At 51.2% G+C, this 18,457-nt stretch overlaps 1 protein-coding gene across 4 annotated transcripts in view; it reads left to right on the top strand.

The window, feature by feature from the left end:
• Positions 1-15,349, top strand: part of FBLN5 (fibulin 5) — a 75,828-nt gene extending 60,479 nt beyond the window's left edge. For all 4 annotated transcript variants that reach the window (XM_036097507.2, XM_078054116.1, XM_078054115.1 and 1 more), the window contains 4 exons: positions 2,661-2,783; positions 3,796-3,922; positions 6,532-6,727; positions 14,378-15,349. In XM_036097507.2, the coding sequence (XP_035953400.1) occupies positions 2,661-2,783; positions 3,796-3,922; positions 6,532-6,727; positions 14,378-14,539 (608 nt within the window). In that variant the 3' untranslated portion in view covers positions 14,540-15,349. The remainder of the gene's footprint in view (positions 1-2,660; positions 2,784-3,795; positions 3,923-6,531; positions 6,728-14,377) is intronic.
• Positions 15,350-18,457: the final 3,108 nt, after the last annotated feature.

Below are 18,457 nucleotides of genomic sequence, written 5' to 3'. Positions count from 1 at the left end.
ATGAGCAGCTGTGAGTTAGCACAGTCCAAATTAACGATGCTTCACTGTATTTTTCAAAATAAAGGAACCATACCCTAAGGCGTGAAAATCTTTTTGTCCTGTTGAATGGAAAGTTTCTTAATCCTGGGTTTCACTGTGACAGGAACTGACCCAGGTCATGAATGAAACTTGTCTGGTAGCCTCACTGAGGACTGGGTTGTTCTGGGGACAGAGTTCTCTGAACAGCTGAGCACCTCTCCCTGGGGCCCAGAGAGCCGGAGCCCCAAGTATGCGGTTGCAGAGAGAGCTTTAAATGGATTAAATGTTAGTCCCAGAAACTAATAAAATACCTTCAGGCATGGAAAGCTACTTTCTTCCTAGATTTCAGTTCCTCCCATGGCACTTCTTGGGGAATCTGGGCCAAGGGCCTAAGAGGGGGAACGTTTAGCATTATGAGATGGGATTATTTGTTTCTCCACAAATATTTGTTGAGACAAAATTGTTTCTGCACCTCCACAGGTGTTTATTGACCATCTGCAGAGGTGGTATAGGAGGGTGACTGGACCCAGACGGAGCTGGGTTCAAATTCTAGCTCTTTCCTTGGCCAAGGCAATAGGGTGGTCATAAAGATGAAAAAAGCTGGTGTGCCTAAGTGTCGTTCCATGTTAGTTGACTTTTTCTAGGTGTGAGTGTGAGAGACTTCTGGCTTTTCAGAGAGTTTACATCCTTGGTGGTGTGGCAAGGATTTTCAGTTGACGCACTTTATCCGAAATCACCATCTTCGCCATGTTCTCCATGACGCCCCCGTTTCTAAGACTTAGAGTGAGCCCTGGCCCATTTAGGGCCCCTCCCTACCCAACAGGAGGTGGAGGTGGGTGCTGCCCTCTCCATCCGCCCTGGAGCCAGTCCTACTTAGGGGATGCCCCCAACCTTGGAACCCCTCAAATCCACTGATTTTAAGTCCTGAGCATGATCACTCAGGGAGACATTACAGCATTGTGCTGACCCGTCGTAGGATCTGGAGGCTGGCTGGCTGGCTTCAAATCCCAGCTTTGCTGCTTACTCGTTATCTGCGAACTTAGTCAAGCTACCTAACCTCTGTAAGCCTCAATTTTTCCTCTGTAAAACGTAGCTAATAATAGCGCTTCGTTCATAGGGCTGAGGTGAGGATTAAATCAGATGAGGCACGGGGCGCCCGGCTGGCTCAGTCGGTGGAGTGTGCGACGCTTGATCTCGGGGTTGTGAGTCTGAGCCCTACATTGGTAGAGAGATTACTTAAAATGACTTACAAATAAAATCTTAAAAAAAAAAATGAGGGATTTGAAACATTTAACCCAGCCCTTGGTACATCGCAAGCACTCGGGAGCTGCAGGTTTATATTACTGCTTCTACCGGAGGTATGGACCAGAATCTACAAACATGACCGAGATCAAGGGGGACACCCCCTGTTGATGGGCTGGGGCCCGAGCCCTGGGACTCTACAAGGTCCCAGGGGAGGGGGAGGGGAGTTGCCAGAAGCATATCTTGCCTCACTGAGCATGTTTTAACTTTTCACATCAGCATCGCGGTTCCGCTGGCTCTGAACCCCTTGCCTGGAGACCCCTGGGAGAGACGGGAAGGAGTTTCTCCTTCTCTGATGGGACAGGCAGTTAGGCATGTCACACCCAGAATGAGCCAGCGGTGGGGAAGCCGCCTTATTTGCGCTGACACCCTCCCTGGGTGATTCCAGCCACCAGTGGTCTGTGAGTGAAAGAGCAATCCGAGGACATGTCACATGGGGAAACTAGGGAAAGCAAGTTTTCGGGAAACAACAAATGAAAGAAAAACATGTTTTCTTTGGCGCGCCTCTCGAATGAGGCTCAAACGGGGGTTCTGTTGCCAAACTCTGTGTGCAATGAAGAGCTGGCTCTTCGGAACCGCCCTCTGCATCGGCTGCCACGGCCAACATGGTCAATGGCTTTTCCTTCACATCCCCACCTCTGCAGCTGGAAGGTGGCCCAGCTCCAGCTTCCCAGGTCCCAGCGACCTCCTGAGGCCGGCGGGCCACCCAGGGATGATACGCTCGCCCAACCCGGGCCACTCCAGAGTTTTCTCTTTCAAGGAGATTTTTGGACACAAAGACATTTTAATATAATGGACATCCCTGGCCTCCCGGATATGTCCCTTTCAGTTGTGACTTTAGAAATAATATTGTTTCTCAACTTTGGGGTGAATAGAGGGCCATTGGCACTGGTAAAGTTGCCCTTTCAGAAGACTGGGCCAAGGGAATGTTTTTTTGGGTTTTGGAGAAGAGCTCTGCACCCGGAAAACTCCAGTGGGCAAACAAATCCCACCTCTAGAAGTGGAAGGTACATTTACCTACTGGGCAAAATGAGTCTGTAATGAGTAGATAATGTAGCTGCGCCAGAGGTAGACGTGTGGGAAGTTTGATGGAGACAGATTTCAGCTCCCTATAGGGAAGAACATGCTAACAATTAGAGCTGTCCAAATGTCGGTAGGCTTCCTCAGTAGGTAATGAGCTCCCCGTCACCCGAGTGTGCAAGAAGTAAAATGGCAACTTTGTAGCCACAAATGTGCCGTCATATGTGTCAGGAGGGTGTGGGAGTTAGAGGAGAAAACCACTAAGCCCCCATCCCCAGGTAGTCTGATTATAAGCAGCAGGTGTGACTTGTCACCCCCAGATATGGATGAGTGCAGCTTCTCTGAGTTCCTCTGCCAACACGAGTGTGTGAATCAGCCCGGCACGTACTTCTGCTCCTGTCCCCCTGGATACATTCTTTTGGATGACAACCGAAGCTGCCAAGGTAAGGCTGTCCAGAGGGGCCTGGCTGGGGGAGGTGTGAGGAGGGGCTGGCTTAGGGGGTCACCTGGATGTCTTCATCTAGGGAAGGTGGCAGGGATGAGGGCATGAGTGGGTTCCAGTGGCTCCCAGAGTGGCAGGCTCTGGCCAGGATGTCTGGCCTTCCCGTCCTGTGACCCACACTTCGGCCTCAGAAAGGACATGGGTACTCTCGCTTCTGTCATGAACTCCACAGGTAGAGGTGGCCTGTCCGGCCTCCCAGGCGGATCTCTGCGACCCCTCAGAGGACTCCTCCAGACCCAACCAAGGCTTCTTGTGGCCTGGCCCCACTCATGGACCATGGTCCAGGCTTTGTCACGGCCCCTGGAGAGTAGCCTAGTTAGCATTTCTCTACTGGTTCCCTAGAGAGCGGAAGCCAGGGAAACTCACACGTCTGACTGTGTGTCCCTCAAAGGGTCAGGATCCCAGGCTGTGAAGGCGGTAGGTCTCCTTCAGATTGGCTGCTTGGGTTGATTCCCAGCCCCTGGTCCACCCACTGGGGCCAGCGGAGAGGCTAGGAGCCGAGCCACTGACCCATTTCAGCTCCTTGAACCTACCTTACCTGAACACCAAGCAAGAATTCTCCATGGCAGTGCTGGGCAATAGAAATATCAAGTCAGCTACAAGTAGGAGCCATATAGAAATAAAAAGAAATAGGTAAAATTAATTTTAAGAATATATCTTATTTAATGCAACACATGTACAATATTATCATCCCAACATGTGCTCAGTGTAAAAACTATTGATGAGATATTGCATCCTTTTTTTGTACCGCGTGGCCAAGATCTGTGTGTCTTTTCCACTTACAGCACATCTCCCCTTGCACTAGCCCCATTTCCAGGGCTCAGTAGCCACCCGTGGCCAGTAGCTATCACAGCGGACAATGCAGTTCTGCAGTAAAGACCCAGGCTGCCCCCACCACACACACACACACCTGGGAAGCGCTGTCCTATTTCAGCCTCTTATCTGCATTTCAGATATCAACGAGTGTGAGCACGGAAACCACACATGTAACCTGCAGCAGACTTGCTACAATTTGCAGGGGGGCTTCAAGTGCATTGACCCCATCCGCTGCGAGGAGCCTTATCTGCGGATTAGTGATAAGTAAGTCATTTGAGAAATGGGAACATGAGTGAGGGGCCTGGGTCAGGAGGCTGCCAGTGTGGTGTAGAGGAGAGTGCCCCTGCCTGGCCTATTGCCTACCACACACTCATACACACACACACACACACACAGGTACATCTGCCCTCCCTTCTTCCGGTCACACATTTACTACCCTGAGCAACACCCATTCCTTGCACTGGAGATAAAGGGATGAATCAGACCCATCGGTCTTGTCCTCTAGGAAAGCAGCATCTAAGAGCCATTCATGGCTTAGCAGGGTGCTTCCTGCTCCAAACAAAAACTGGCGAAAGAGGACAAAGCAGGGGCGGGCGGGGTGTGGGGGGTTGGTCCTTGCAGACAGTTTCTGTCGATGCTAAGAGCTGTGCTTCTAGCAACCCTTTGGTTTCTGGTTCCAGGGTCCTTTGGGGCAGAGCGGAGTGTCAGGCTGCTCTCCCGGCTCCCATTGCTGGTTCTCCCCGGGATCCTCCGGGCTGCCCTTGTCTGTAGCCAGGGACTGACCCAGTTCAATGCACAGCCCTGAGCCAGGGTGGCCGGGGAGGTCCGTGGCATGCCGCTGAAAACTGCCTGCCTCCAGGACCTGTTCCTTCTGACGCCAGCCGCCTCCTTCCAGCTCATGTCCTAGTCCGTGTGTCCTGTGTCCCTGCCAACCTGCATGGGACTTGCCCTCACCTTTACCCACACCCTGGGGCGGCCAGCCTCCCGACCTTTGCGCACCCACTTCCACCATATGGAAGGCATTTCTCCCACCGCCACATAGACGGACCCGCCCCATCTTTCAGATCTTAGCTGCAGTGCCACCTCCCCCAGCTGTTTGTGATCCTCTTCAGCTGCCCTCCGTCATTGGGCCCTCCTCCAGGCTTCTTAATTTAGGAAGCATTCTTTTCTGTGTGACACGTGACTTTTTAAGGGGCCATTTGGCCACCAGGGACATTTTGGCTTGGCTATTTTGATCGGCCTTAAAAAACAAAACTTCCGAAATTATTTTTATATGTTCCTTTATTCGGTGTTAGTCGAGCTCCTGTTACGTGGCCGACACCTGTGCTAGGCACCGTGGTTTTTGCTCTCCTGATAGTGGAGGAGAAAGACATTCAGCAAATTGTCCCATCAGTGAAAACATAACCATAGATTGGGATAGGTGCTATGAGCCGGAGGAATGGGAATTTATAAAAGGAAAATGTAGGTTGGACTTGGTCTAGACTGGGGAGTCTGAAAGCTCCTCCGAGGAAGTGACATTTGGGCTGGAATGGGAAAATGAGTCGGTGTTGACAGAGGGTAGAAGAGCAGAAGGGACAGCATGTGCAAAGGCTACAAGGTGGTGGAGAGCTTGATGTCTTCAGGGAACGGAGGAGGTCCAGTTGTTGCAGCCTGGTGAGTGAAGTGGGCAGTGATCGGAGGGAAATTGACAGAGGCCAGACCCCATAGGTCTTACAGGCTAAAGTGGGTGTTTAGTTTTTACTCACGTTGCAAGGGGTTGCCATTGGAGAATCTTCAAGCAGGGCAGAGACAGAATCTGGCTTTTTGACCATGGGCGCTCTGGCTGCCATGTAACGGATTGAAGGGGGAGGGACCTATTAGAAGGCCATCCCAGAGGGCCGGGTCAGACCCGATGGTAGCCTGAACGACACGGCTGTGATAAAGGGGGTGGTGAAGGTGGTTGGACTTGGACTGTATTTTGGAGATAGAACCAACCAGTGTTTTGAAGAGAGATCAGAAGTTTGGGGAGAGCAACAGAAACGAGGCAAGGCTGACTCCCAGTTCTGCCCATCGAGGCAACGTACCTGCAGCCGTACTTCATCCTGTTGTGAACTTTGACCCCTGGGGGGAATCTCAGGGATGAGGTGAGAGCTCTGAGCGGTTAGGGAGACATCGAGGGGCGTCTCCAACAGGCCTTCCTTAGGAAAGAGAGTCAGTGGTTTCATGTTATGACAATGTTGTTACTAGCGTTTCAAATTAGCCATTTGTAGTAGAGATATTTTTGTCCCTGATTTATTTCTCCTACTAGAAGATGAACTGTTTGAGGTCAGGATCTTACTGATCCTTCCAATTCCAGCGTCTAACACTGTGTCTTATAGTGAATTTAGTGAGTTCTAAGCTCTTGTTTATCAAATGAAAAGATGAAGTGATGTTCTCCACAGACCGTGCTAAGTACTACAGAGAATGTCCAAGGACCACCCAGTTCCTGTCAATCTCATGTGATTTCTTACTTTTAGAATTTTTTTATGAGTATGTATATCTGGGGAAGTGAAGGGCGATGTGACCGGTGACGCATTTTGCCAAATAAATACATGACAGATGTAAAGTGCATTAGAGAATGTGCGAGCATTCTGCAAACCAGACATCTAAGGCTAATACTCTAGTAGCAGGAATATCTGATTGGTCAGAATAGGCCACTCTCTAGGACACAGAGAGCTCACCTACACCCTGGTGAGTTTTTAGACGAGACCCAGGGGCAGAGAGGATCTACAGTTACAGCATTCAGATGTTAAAAATGGGGTAGCCTCCTTTTCAGTGTTTTAAGGGAGGAAGTAGGTACAAGGAGCATCTGGAAAGGATTTACCGCATTCTCGCATGATTTCCCTTCCCAACAGCCGCTGTATGTGTCCTGCTGAGAATCCTGGCTGCAGAGACCAGCCCTTTACCATCCTGTACCGGGATATGGATGTGGTGTCAGGACGCTCTGTTCCTGCTGACATCTTCCAAATGCAAGCCACGACCCGCTACCCTGGGGCTTATTACATTTTCCAGATCAAGTCTGGGAACGAGGGCAGAGAATTCTATATGCGGGTAAGAGGGGATGGTCACCGTCTTTAACAATGCTTGTGTTGTTAGCCTGGCGCGTGCTTCTAGGAACAGCTCAGAGAGCAGCTAGGAGGGACGGGTGTGAAGAGAGAACAGGGGAGTGGGTGGGGGTTGGGACTTCGAGGTTCTGAACCCTATGACTTTCTGGGCAGCTTTGTGAAAACTGCTTCTCTTTCATGAGCTTCCGGATCCTCATCGTCTGCATCATGAGAAGTCAGGCCAAGATGCAATCTTCTGTCCTGCCTGGAGGAGGCACTCACATATCCAGTTATCCATCCGCTCATTTGACAAATATTTATTGCCTACTACACACTTCCAGAAACTGGCCAATATAAAGGCTTGCCTCACGGAAGTGGGCGCCATCTGTGTTGTCCAGCAGAGTCGCCATGGGGGCTCTTGGGATAAATGAATTAAAATGAAATGAAATGAAAAATTAGGTTCTTCCGTGGCACTAGCCACATTTCAAGTGCTCAGTGGTCGCCTGTGGCTGCTCATACAGCTCAGATAAAGAACATTTCTGCCATCGTAGAAAGTTTGACTGGATGGCATATCAGGAAAACATTTTAGAACACACGTCCTAAAATATACTCGCCTCTTTGTTAATTACACACACGTAATCCTGTGCCCCCACGTCACTGAGCTTCATCGCCTGCCACCCTGGGGTGGCCGCGCCTCTTTGGAGACCCCTGCTCACATTTCAGTGTGAATTGGGGCGCTTGTCCAAAGAACGGATTGCCGGGCTTCCTCTCCGGAGAATCTCTTTCAGGAGACGGTGGTTGGGGCCCTAGTGTATCAGTTTCCTATCGTTGCTGTGACAAATTACCACAACTTGGTGCCTTAAGACAACAGAAATTTATTTTCGTGCCGTTCTGGAAGCCAGGAGCCTGAAATCAACGTTCACTGAGCAGAAACCAAGGTGTCCCAGAGCCGGATTCCCTCCAGAGCTCTAGGGGAGAGACCCTTCCTTGCTTCCTTCAGTTTCCGGCCATGGCCGGCGCTTCTTGGCTTGTGGCCATGTCCCTTTAGTCTCTGCCTCCGAGGTCACACTGCTCTGGTTCTGTGTGTATCAGATCTCCCTGTCTCTCTCTGTCTCCTGTGTGATTGGATTGAGGGCCTGCCCAGATAATCCAGGATAATCTCCCCGCGCCAAGATCCTTCACTTAATCACAGGCCGAGATCTCTTTTTCTTTTTCTTTTTTTTTAAAGATTTTATTTATTTATTTATTTGACAGAGAGAGAGAGACAGCGAGAGAGGGAACACAAGCAGGGGGAGTGGGAGAGGGAGAAGCAGGCTCCCCCTGAGCAGGGAGCCCAATGAGGGGCTCGATCCCAGGACCCTGGGATCATGACCTGAGCCGAAGGCAGACGCTTAACCAACTGAGCCACCCAGGCGACCCCCGAGATCCCTTTTTCTTATAAGGTAATATTTACAGGTTCTGGGGATCTATTTACAGGGCCTGAGATATCTGGGGGCCGTTATTCAGCCCACTCTACCCAGGAACCTGCATTTCTAACAAATACAGCATGCAGTCCTCCAGGGGCACTGTGAAGATCTATAGGCCCATGGAAGCTTCTCCACTTTGAAGGGAGCCGCCTGCCCCCAGGGCTTGTGAGAGGACAGCGTATCTGAGGTCTCCACCTCCCTCTCCCTATCTCCAGGCAGAATCTTCCAGTCCTTGCCTCTGGGGCTGGGATGGTCTAAAAACAGGGGAGTCTCAGAAGCCCCGGTTAGAACAGATTAGAAAAGGTCCCAGGGGCTGGTATCTTGCCTGTATGCTCACTAATATGTTTTTGGCAAGACCCTAACAGGACCAGGTCACTTGTAATAACATAGTCCATGTAGCCAACATGTACAGACCAGTGCAATGGGGCCAAAGGCTTTGGGAAAAGATGGAATGAGTTAAAGGCAGAGGAGCTTCTGCAAGATGAGAAGCCTAGAGCTGTATTTATGTCTGTCTTTTCCCTGCCGTCCAGCAGAAACCCACATCCTGTGAGCCGCGGTGGCCTTGCTGCCCTTGGGAGCATAAGCCTAGCCCATTGGCATTCTCCAGTTTGGCCTCTCTCGTTTGTACGGACACAGCGGGTCCCAACCATAGGGCGCAAAGATTCCCCTTTTGGGGAGTTAAAATACCATCAGTGATACGTCTTGCTTCGCATTTTTGCCCCCAAGCAGAAAAGCAGATCCTCAGAAGGTGACCTTGCCTGGGCAAGATTTCACTCACTAGAACACCACCTGCTAAAATCCCTTTAGACCCAAATGTTCCCCGTGTGGCTGATTTGTAAGAGGTACCCAGTGATGGGGCGGGGGGGGGGGTGGGGAGGAGCAGATTGTCCTACAGGTGAAGTGGGCAGGAGGGAGGACCCTTCCTGGAGGCTTCCTCTTGGACTCGCATTGTCACAGTCGCTAGGGGACCCTTGAAACTCACAAAACTGAGCTGTTTGCTTGTGCGCTCTCAGGACACTGGGAAGGGCCCTCATTCTTTAGTGTTTATTCAGAAGAGGCTGTAAGGACTCCAAGGCTGAAGGAATTTAGGGACTCCTGGCTTCTCTTTCTGGCTGCACCTGGGAAGAGAAAACAGGCTCTGTAGGGGGGCCCTGTGCAGTCGTGGGTATGGGGGCAGGAAGACAGGGAGAAATCTGCCGGACAAGGCGGGCCTCGCACATTCCTGTCTGTCCGAGCTGCAGCTCCGTCATCAGGGGACACCCATAGTTGTTCTCCATGGGCTCTGGAGCCAGGCTGACCCACTTCACTCGAGTTCCACAACTCACCAGCTGTGTGACCTTGGGCACATTACCTAACCTCCCCGGGCCTCAATTTCCACATCTGTAAAGAGGGGCTAATAATAGTATTTACTTTAGGATTAGATGACATCATCGACTCAGCCCAGTGCCTGGAACACAGGGTGACTGTTTCTATCCAGCACGTAGGATTCGGCAGAGGTGAAACATTCCGTTCCAAATCTGTGCACACCTGGGTGCCGTCTAGGTTAATCCCATAGGACTGACAGGTGCTTTGAGTTACTGTTGAATTGTCTCCTTCTCCCATAGCAAGTCCAAGCTGGTTTCAGTGGAAAGTTCAACCTCCCTGTCTCTCACTCAGTGTAAAGTTTCCCCCTTCCCCTTCTCAGGGGTGGGGCGGGGGTGGGGGGGTGGTTGGCCCCTGCGCCTGCTTCTTCCCGTCCCCCCACTGACCATGCTGCCTCTGGTTCCTTCGTCAGGACGGGTGCAGGTGGTTGCAGATGATGGGAGGGGAGCGTTAGGGAGACCGGGGTCTCACTGGCTTGTTGCCATTGTAAGCACACGTTGGTGCGGTCTCTGGAACCGAGACTCAGACGCTCATGCTTTCCAGGGATGCTTTGTGGATTCTTTGGAGATTTCCCTGAAGACTTTGCACTTTGCATTCTCTGGTGTGGGCAGTCGGGCCCCTTGATGGCCACTTGCCACCCCGAAACTTCCCGCCCTCTCTCTGGTGCTGTGTCTCACCCGGACTTCCCACGGGTGGGGAGGGGGTGGTGGCGCCTCAGCAGGGCACGTGGGCCACCAGGCAGCTCCGCAGCAGCCCCTGCCCCCCCCACGGCTCCGGGTATCCAGGCTGTCGTGTGTAGACTTCTCCAGGAGAGTCGGGCACCGCTGTCTGCCCTCTTAAACACCAGAGGACCCACATCCCTGAACAGTTCTCTTGAAACCCCCCTGGCTTGAGGTGGGGGCTGGTAAGCGTGTTTAATGCAGCATGGTGGTGAGAGGGAGGGAAACAGCTCGGGCTGGGCCACTGCGTCGCAAGTCGTGGCCACAGGAACTACCCAAAGGGCAGCGGCAGCAAATCCTGTGTAGTGCTCGGCGTGGGCCCGGCGTCGCACCAGCCACCTCCCGTACGTCACTCCCTCCCTCCCTCCGATAGTCCTGTGACACAGGGCCTGCGCGACCGTCCCAGCTTACAGACATGAGCACTGAGGCACAGAGAGGCTGAGGAACTTGCCCACGGCCTCACAGCTAGGAAGCACCTGAGCAGGATTCGCACCCAGGCAGGCGGGTACCAAAATCTGTCCCTTCCCTAACACTTCCCTTTAGGATGTGGCGTCTTTTCCCCTACTCTTCTAGCTTTGGGATTCAGCAGAAACTGAGATAACAAGAAAAGTCTAGTTTAACTTCTAGTCATAGTAGAAAGTGTTCAATAAGTGTTAGTTACTTTGTATTGATAACATTGTTTCTTTTTTTTAAAGATTTTATTTATTTATTGAGAGAGAGAGCACGGGAGCCCAAGCGGGAGAGGGAGAGAGGGAGAGGGTGAGAGAATCTCAAGCAGACTCCACATTGAGCCTGGAGCCCAACATGGGGCTCGATCTCACGACCCTGAGATCATGACCTGAGCCGAAACCAAGAGTCAGACGCTTAAACGACTGAGCCCCCCAGGCCGCCCCAATAGTGTTGTTTTTGCTGTGACGGATGCTGCTACTGTCGACAGGAGGCCGTGAGCTCCCGGGCCCTGGAGCCTTGGCAGCGCCGCTGAGGGACTGGAGCGCGGCGTGGGAGGTGGGGCTTGAGGGCCATTCAGGCTTCCCCACCCTGAGATTCGCGGAGTGTGTTACAAGCACGCAGCAAACCACACACACGCACGTGCACGCACAAGCATGTGTACACACGCGCCCACATGCCCCTCTCACGAGCACTGTTGGCAGCCTGTGGTGGCTGACTGGCCTTGGCCAGCTGCCTCGGGGACACAATTAGGGCCAGAAGGAGCACGGTCATGGGGTTCAGACTGTGCCAAAACACGTTTCCTCCATGACACGTGTGGATCAGGTGGCAGGTCCAAGGGAGGCTGACTTGCTTGCTTGAGTCAGACAGAGCCGTCCCGTGGGTTGATTCAGAACAGCCCCGAGCGTGCGTGAGAGCAAGGCCAAGAAGACGCACGTCGGGTGGGCAGTTTGCAACCTGCTTTTGCTGCGGTCGGCCTCACTCATCCCTTCTTCCAGCACGAACATAAATTCAGCAGCGTGCCATATGCGGCTTTGAGTCAGGCACTGAGAGTCCAGGAACAAACAGGATGTGGCCTCCGTCCCTGAGGAACCCACACCAGTGGGGAGGGGGACACGCAACCAGGCCAACGTTTACGGTGTAAGGTGGTGATTCTTCCGTAGAGTCCGTGCGGTGGGTGGTCAGGAAATTGAGAGGTCCTGAGACCTTATCACAGAGCATAGTGGTCAGAGCAGGGTTTGGGGGGTCAGATACTCCGGTGTCATGGGCTAGTTGGGTGACTTTCTGTAGTGTACTTCACCTACTTACATTGTAGGGCAATGAGGATTAAATAAGAGATGTACGAAAGGTCATGGCCAAACGCCTGGGATCATAAACATCATTTTGCATCAATGACCATGAAGCCTCCCAATGAGCAGGGGCTCTCGGGAGGCCTCTTTCATCAATGCCCTGATTATGCCCCAAAAGCCTAATGAGTAGTGGAGGTAGCTGTCCCCGGCTCCCCTGTCAGGTGCTTGAGTCCTCCCATGGGCTTATGGGCAGGTCTTCCTCAGGCTGCTGCAGATCTGGCCCCGGGCGGACCTCAGACCCGCTGACCTCTAGGGTTCCTTCCAGATGGGAGAGGCAATGACCCTCCAGAGATCTTTATCGGGAAAGCCCAAGTGAACAACTTGGAAGGTCCCAGTCGTTCCAGTCCCCTCCTGGATCTTGGGCTCTGCAGATCTCCTTCCTGAGGGCCGCCCACAGCTCAAGGTTCTCAACCCTTGGCCTTCGTTCATGCAAACAGTGAAAGCTGGTGAGATATTTGTATATGTAAATGCCATGGGCATTTCCCTGTGTGGTTGTCCCTTCTGAAATGCTGGCCCAGCGCTCCGAGGTTTTGCAAGAGTCGACAAGGAAGTCCTCTGTGTAAGGAGGTGCCAATTGCGCCAATGCTGACGGGAACAGAGGCGGCGGATGCCAAGAGGAAATTGCATGGGTGTCAGGCTGTGGATAGCCCAGTGCACAGGGGAGGTCCCAGTACCTGGCCAGCACCTACCCGCCTGCCCCGCCCTTGTCATATTTGGGCAGCTCTTGGGGATGTCGGATCTTTATGGGGAGCCCTCCCTTTATGGAGACAGATAAAACACCTGGTGTGGCTTTCAGCAAGCCAGGCTTCTTCATTTTGCAAGCCTGTTGCTTTCAGTCTCTGGGCACTGTGCTGGGCTCTGCAGCTTATAGAAAGTGATAGCCCGGCATCTCCTTATTCTCTCACGCTATGTCCTCTCCAGGAGCCCACTCTCTGGCCACTGCACGGACCCGTGAGCATCTCTCCTGAAGGGCAGTGCTAGGGAGAAGAAGTAAAAACACACAGCAGTCTCTTCTGATAATCGTGTGCCGTGGAAAAGGCCTGGGATTGGGCAGCTCTGCCCCTACTAGTTAGGTGACCCTATGTAATGGCTTAACCTCACTGGGCCTTGGTTTGCTTATTTAGAAAACAGGGAAATAATGAGACATACCTTTAGTATGACAGCCAGCATCCCCAGATTGGGTCTTGTGCTTCTAGATCAGCACTTCTCAATTTTTTTCTTTTTAAGGTTTTATGTATTTATTTGTCAGAGAGAGAGAGAGAAAGCATGTACAAGCAGGGGGAGCGGCAGGCAGAGAAGCAGACTCCCTGCTGAGCTCCTCAAAAGTCTTAGAGCAAGACTCAGTGGAGGAGAAGAGCTCACACGAAATCATTAGGGCCATAGCACTAGGGTCACGGGGTGGTGAGGCTGGAGGGACCCACAGGGTGTTTAATGGGAGCTCCCACAGGGACTGCACGTCAGAACCACCTGGAGGCCTGTAAACAAATTATACTTTCCCCCGGCATTATCCAAACATCCACTCGAGCAGAAAATCTTGGAATGGGTCCCTGGAATTGTTAGTTTAGGAAAAAATGTCCTAGGTGCATTGGAGGCTGTTTGCTTGAGAACTGGTGATCTGGTACAAACCCTCGTTATAGAGCTGAGCCCCTCCCTGAGCAATGAAGTGATAGCCCTATGACATGCGGTTAGTTCCATCAGTTCCTCATTATTTCATTCAAGATAAGATTTACTGAGCACCTACCGTGTGCCTGGCAGCAGGCTGGGTTCTGGGGGAGGACAGCGGTGAAAAACCTGATCCCAGTCCTGGCTCTTACAGAGCTCGTAGTCTGGCAGGGACTTAGACATCCAACATAGACCGGTTAGTGTGGACGGTGATGCACAGCGATGAGAACTTTCCACCCTGGGCAGACTGGGCGCAGTGGCAGAGGGTCCCAGGGTGACCTGAATGAGGTTGGGGGAAGTAGAGAATGCTCCTCTGAGGAACTACAGTTCGGGGCAGCCCTGGAGAGTTAGCAGGAAAAAGCCAGGTGGGATGTGGGCAAAGCCAAGGGGAGAATGCGGCACCAAGGGGCTCCAGTTTGACTGCAGGGCTGTAAGGGGAGCGCCCCGATTGGGGCTGCAGAGGCACCTGAGGCCAGATCACCTGGCCGTCTGCTTTGGTGATTGCACGAGAGCCACCCGCCCCCCACCCCCCAAACCGACAGCTTTCCCCAACCTTCTCCCATGTTGCTTGAGCACTTCTTGGGGTCCCGCTCACCTGTCCCCTTACGTCGGCCAGGCCTTGTCTAACTGGTATCCCCGGTTCTGCCCACAGCAAACCGGTCCCATCAGTGCCACCCTGGTGATGACACGCCCCATCAAAGGGCCGAGGGACATCCAGCTGGACTTGGAAATGATCACTGTCAACACCGTCATCAACTTCAGAGGCAGCTCCGTGATCCGACTGCGGATATATGTGTCCCAGTACCCGTTCTGAGCCCCGGGCTGGGGGGCCGCTGACCCTGGCTCTCAACGGCACCAAGGGACAGGAGAAGAGAAGAAACGAGAGGGAGAGTAAAGTGGGACAGATGTTACGCTTTTCTTGCTGACCGTCTCCCGAGGAGTCGGCCCGATGTCCTGAGCCTGCCTATAGCATGGTAGACCCGTCACTCTGAAGGACACGCTTCCCCTAATTCTTACGACGCAGTTATCGGAAAGTATTATTGGCACCCTGACCTGAGATCGACGGTGGTTTTTCAAGGCCTTCAGTTTCTTTTCATATTTTTCGAAGGAAATAGATTAGGCTCGCTGGGGTCTGAGTCCATGTTCAAAGACTGTGAACAGCTTCCTGTCACCTCTTCCACGCCTTCTTTCTGTCCCTCGCCGATCGCTTCTTTGCCGAGGCCCCCAGAGAGCTCACCGGGCCCCTTGGCTGTAGCTAGCTCGCTTCTTGTATGCACAGAGAAGGCTACGGACAGAAACCCCAGCAGGATCTAAGGGTTTTTAAAGAGTCTGTTTCCAAACCATGTGTGGCATTTTCGGCCATCAAAGAAGTTTTCGTTGTCCTTAAATTTGTATAACTGTTTAATCCTTTCTTGTGCATTTTGAGTATTTTTTAAAAATTAAGTGGTAGGATTCCTTAAAAAGGCCTTAAGACACATGTTATGTTCTGACTTCCCAAACCCAGTCTCCTCTCCATTTTACCCCAGTGTTTTCTTCGAGGACCCCTTGATCGTGTTTCTTTAGAATTTTTACCCAACTGGGTTGGAAGGCAGAGGTCTCTAAACTGATTAAATATTTGAAGAGATCTTGTGTTTGGTTCATTTTGACTATCATAGATGATTCAGCATTCGGGGTTGGTTCTAGTTCTCTTTAAACCTGTTTATTGTGCCCTGACTTGAACACTCCCTGGAGAGCTTGATCGTCCTTTAGAACTCAGGCGAGTTGGGGGCGGGGCAGAGGGCTGCAGGTAGGGGAAGGTAGGGGTTAGCATCAGCCTGAATCCTATTTCATTCAATTAGAAAACAGCCATCCCTCTGGCATGTAAATTATTTCTAGGTACGCTTCCAGAACACAAGTGTATTCACGTTACTTTAAATCAGTGGTCCTCAATCCTGACTGCATAGTAGGATAACTCGTGGAGCTTTTAAGAAAAAAACCTGATTTCTTGGGCTTTGCCCCCAGAGATTCTGATTTAGTTGGTTTTTGGTAGGGCCCAGGCTTTGGGACTTTTAAAAATTCTAGTAAATAGCTGGAGTTGAGAATGCATTGTTATAAACCCCATAAAGCGAGGGGGGACAAATATGGCCCTGACTTGGTCACCTTGCCCTCAGCATCTTTTTGATTATATGCGGGGTTCATCATCCTTTTTCTGATCGGGGACTCTGACTTTCCTTCAAGACTCAGAACCCCAGGCAGGGGCAAAGAGAGTCAACAGTGCAAGTAGGGGTTTCATGGATCCTTCACAGCTGGGTCTTCAGCGGAGGGAAGAGCATCTTTGGCTCCCTTGCACCCAGACGGCATTTCTCTCACCCATACTACTACACACCTGACTTTGCTGTTGGCTGTGGTTCTTTTTTCTCTAACTAAAATGAAGCACATCTAAGCCACTTCCCATCGGGCGGTCAGTTTCAAGGGATGTTTCTAACAACATCAACAACAAACGGCTCAGAATGCCTCGGCTTCGTTGCTTGGAAGAGTAAGGACAGTTTCCTACAGGCTTGCCAGCGCTGGGGGGCCCCCCAGCTCAGCTCTCCGCAGAGCAAAAGAGCAGGAGGTGGTCGTGAGCCTGGGGCTCCCCTCGTGTGGGAGGCTTGGGTGTCAGGGATCGGTGTGGAGTTCGGAATGCTGATGGTTTATGTGAGCTCAGCACCAGGCAGCTCTGAATTTCCGACTTCGGCTCAACCCAGCACAAGGGTAAGGTTTCCTTTAATGTCAGGAAAGGAAGGAAGGCAGCCTGTGTCTTGGTGATTTGAGGACCCATCGGTTCAGAGGTGCCACATTTGGAACCAGACCCGAGTCTTGGGGCTCGCCTTTTATTTGTCCACGTCAAAATGTGGCTTCCTGCTTCTAAGAAAAAAAGGCACGGAGAGACTCGTAAAAGTAGGCTCAAAGGGCTTCTTGGACCTCAGACGGCTCTTTCCAAACATGGTCTGATGAGTTCAGTGTAAATGAATCAGAAGCATGTGGGATCAATTTACCTTAAAATACACTGGGGCCTAAAAATTAAGGGAAAAATGCCCTGGGGCAAAGTGTGTATTGTAAGGCCAAACCCAAAACATTTGGGAAATCGTTATAGAGGCTCCTAGGACCGGAAAAGCTGTTGGGTTCCCCCACCCCTTGGGAAATCTTATATTCACAAGATTGGGGATAAGCTTGCTCTCTGAGTCACAGAGAAGCAACAGGAAGTCTCTGTGCTTCCCCGGAGTCTGATGGGGCTGCCTCTTCCCTTGGGCTCAGATACTTGGGCTCTCGGAGCCCGTGCTTGTCGGCTTTGCCTCATCCCCGAGCTGGGCCGAGAGCCTGTCATATGAGCCCTGCTCTGGACTGCTTCCTCAAGTCCTGAAGAATGAAAGTTCTTTGGTAGAAGGGGCGCCAGGTTACGGGCTGGGACACCTGCAAAAGTCCTTGTGTTACCTCCTAATCTTCTGGGTTCAACATGGATGAAAACATCCATTCAGCTGCCTCTCAGGCTAAAGCTTTGTGATTCCTTGAAATGTACTTGGGGGATGACAGCCAGCATTTCCATTAAACTGCAATTTTAGAGTTTCACAGTGGTTTGCCAATCATAACATTTTCTAATTGGCATGGAATCCACCTACCTGTTGCCTCTCAGGCCTGGGTAATGGACTTAGAAATTTTCTTAGGTAACTGTCTTGGCTCTTGGGGTGTTATTTTTCCAGATGGTGAAAACATTTAAGTAGGTCTGATTACTTCATTTGCAGTGGTTATAAATGTATTTTTGTGGCCTGTTTACTGTAATGTGCATAAATTCTTCAGCTGGGTAAGCCAGGAGCCTGGAGAGAGATGACACGACAAAGGAGCAGGTATTCTCTACTCCACTCTCAACACATGAAATCCTGTTTGCAGAAGGTTTTTGTCTTTAGAGGGGGACGTGCTTTGGTTGAGCAACCACCCACCCAGCTTTGGTTCAGCCGGTTTCTGGCTTCAGAGAGATGAACAAGACAGATACAGTATATGGATAAGAGAGTTTCCCAAGGGTTTATGCAGCCCGCGGGACAAAATTGAAATACAATGTGATCGGTGCCTTTTAGCAGTGTGAACAAAACGATTTTGGTTAGATTGTCGTAATTATTTTTTTTTTTTTTAAAGATTTTATTTATTTTTATTTGAGAGAGAGAGAATGAGAGCGAGCGAGTACATGAGAGGGGGGAGGGTCAGAGGGAGAAGCAGACTCCCTGCCGAGCAGGGAGCCCGATGCGGGACTCGATCCTGGGACTCCAGGATCATGACCTGAGCCGAAGGCAGTCGCTTAACCAACTGAGCCACCCAGGCGCCCAGATTGTCGTAATTATTAAGACATATCTATTTTATACAACTAAAAATTCTTATGAACATCTAGAGATACATATTTGAAATTTAGTATAAGATGCCTCAGCTTACAATTATTAAATACGTTGAAAGAAAACAAAATCGTCAGGTGAAAATTTTCTTTCTTTTTGATACACTTTGTACTTTGAGAACTTTTTTTTTTTAAGATGTTATGTATTTATTTACGTACTTACTTAGAGCATGAGCAGGGGGAGCGGAAGAAAGAGAATCTCAAGCCGACTCAGGTGCTGACTGTGGAGCTTGACCCACGGCTTGATCTCAAGACCCTGAGATCATGACCTGAGCTGAAATCAAGAGTCAGACTCTCAACTGACTGAGCCACCCAGGCACCCCGATACACTTT

Source organism: Halichoerus grypus, chromosome 8, assembly GCF_964656455.1.
Source record: "Halichoerus grypus chromosome 8, mHalGry1.hap1.1, whole genome shotgun sequence".
In the NCBI taxonomy this organism is placed as follows: domain Eukaryota; kingdom Metazoa; phylum Chordata; class Mammalia; order Carnivora; family Phocidae; genus Halichoerus; species Halichoerus grypus.
This window is presented reverse-complemented; position numbering and strand designations above follow the sequence as displayed.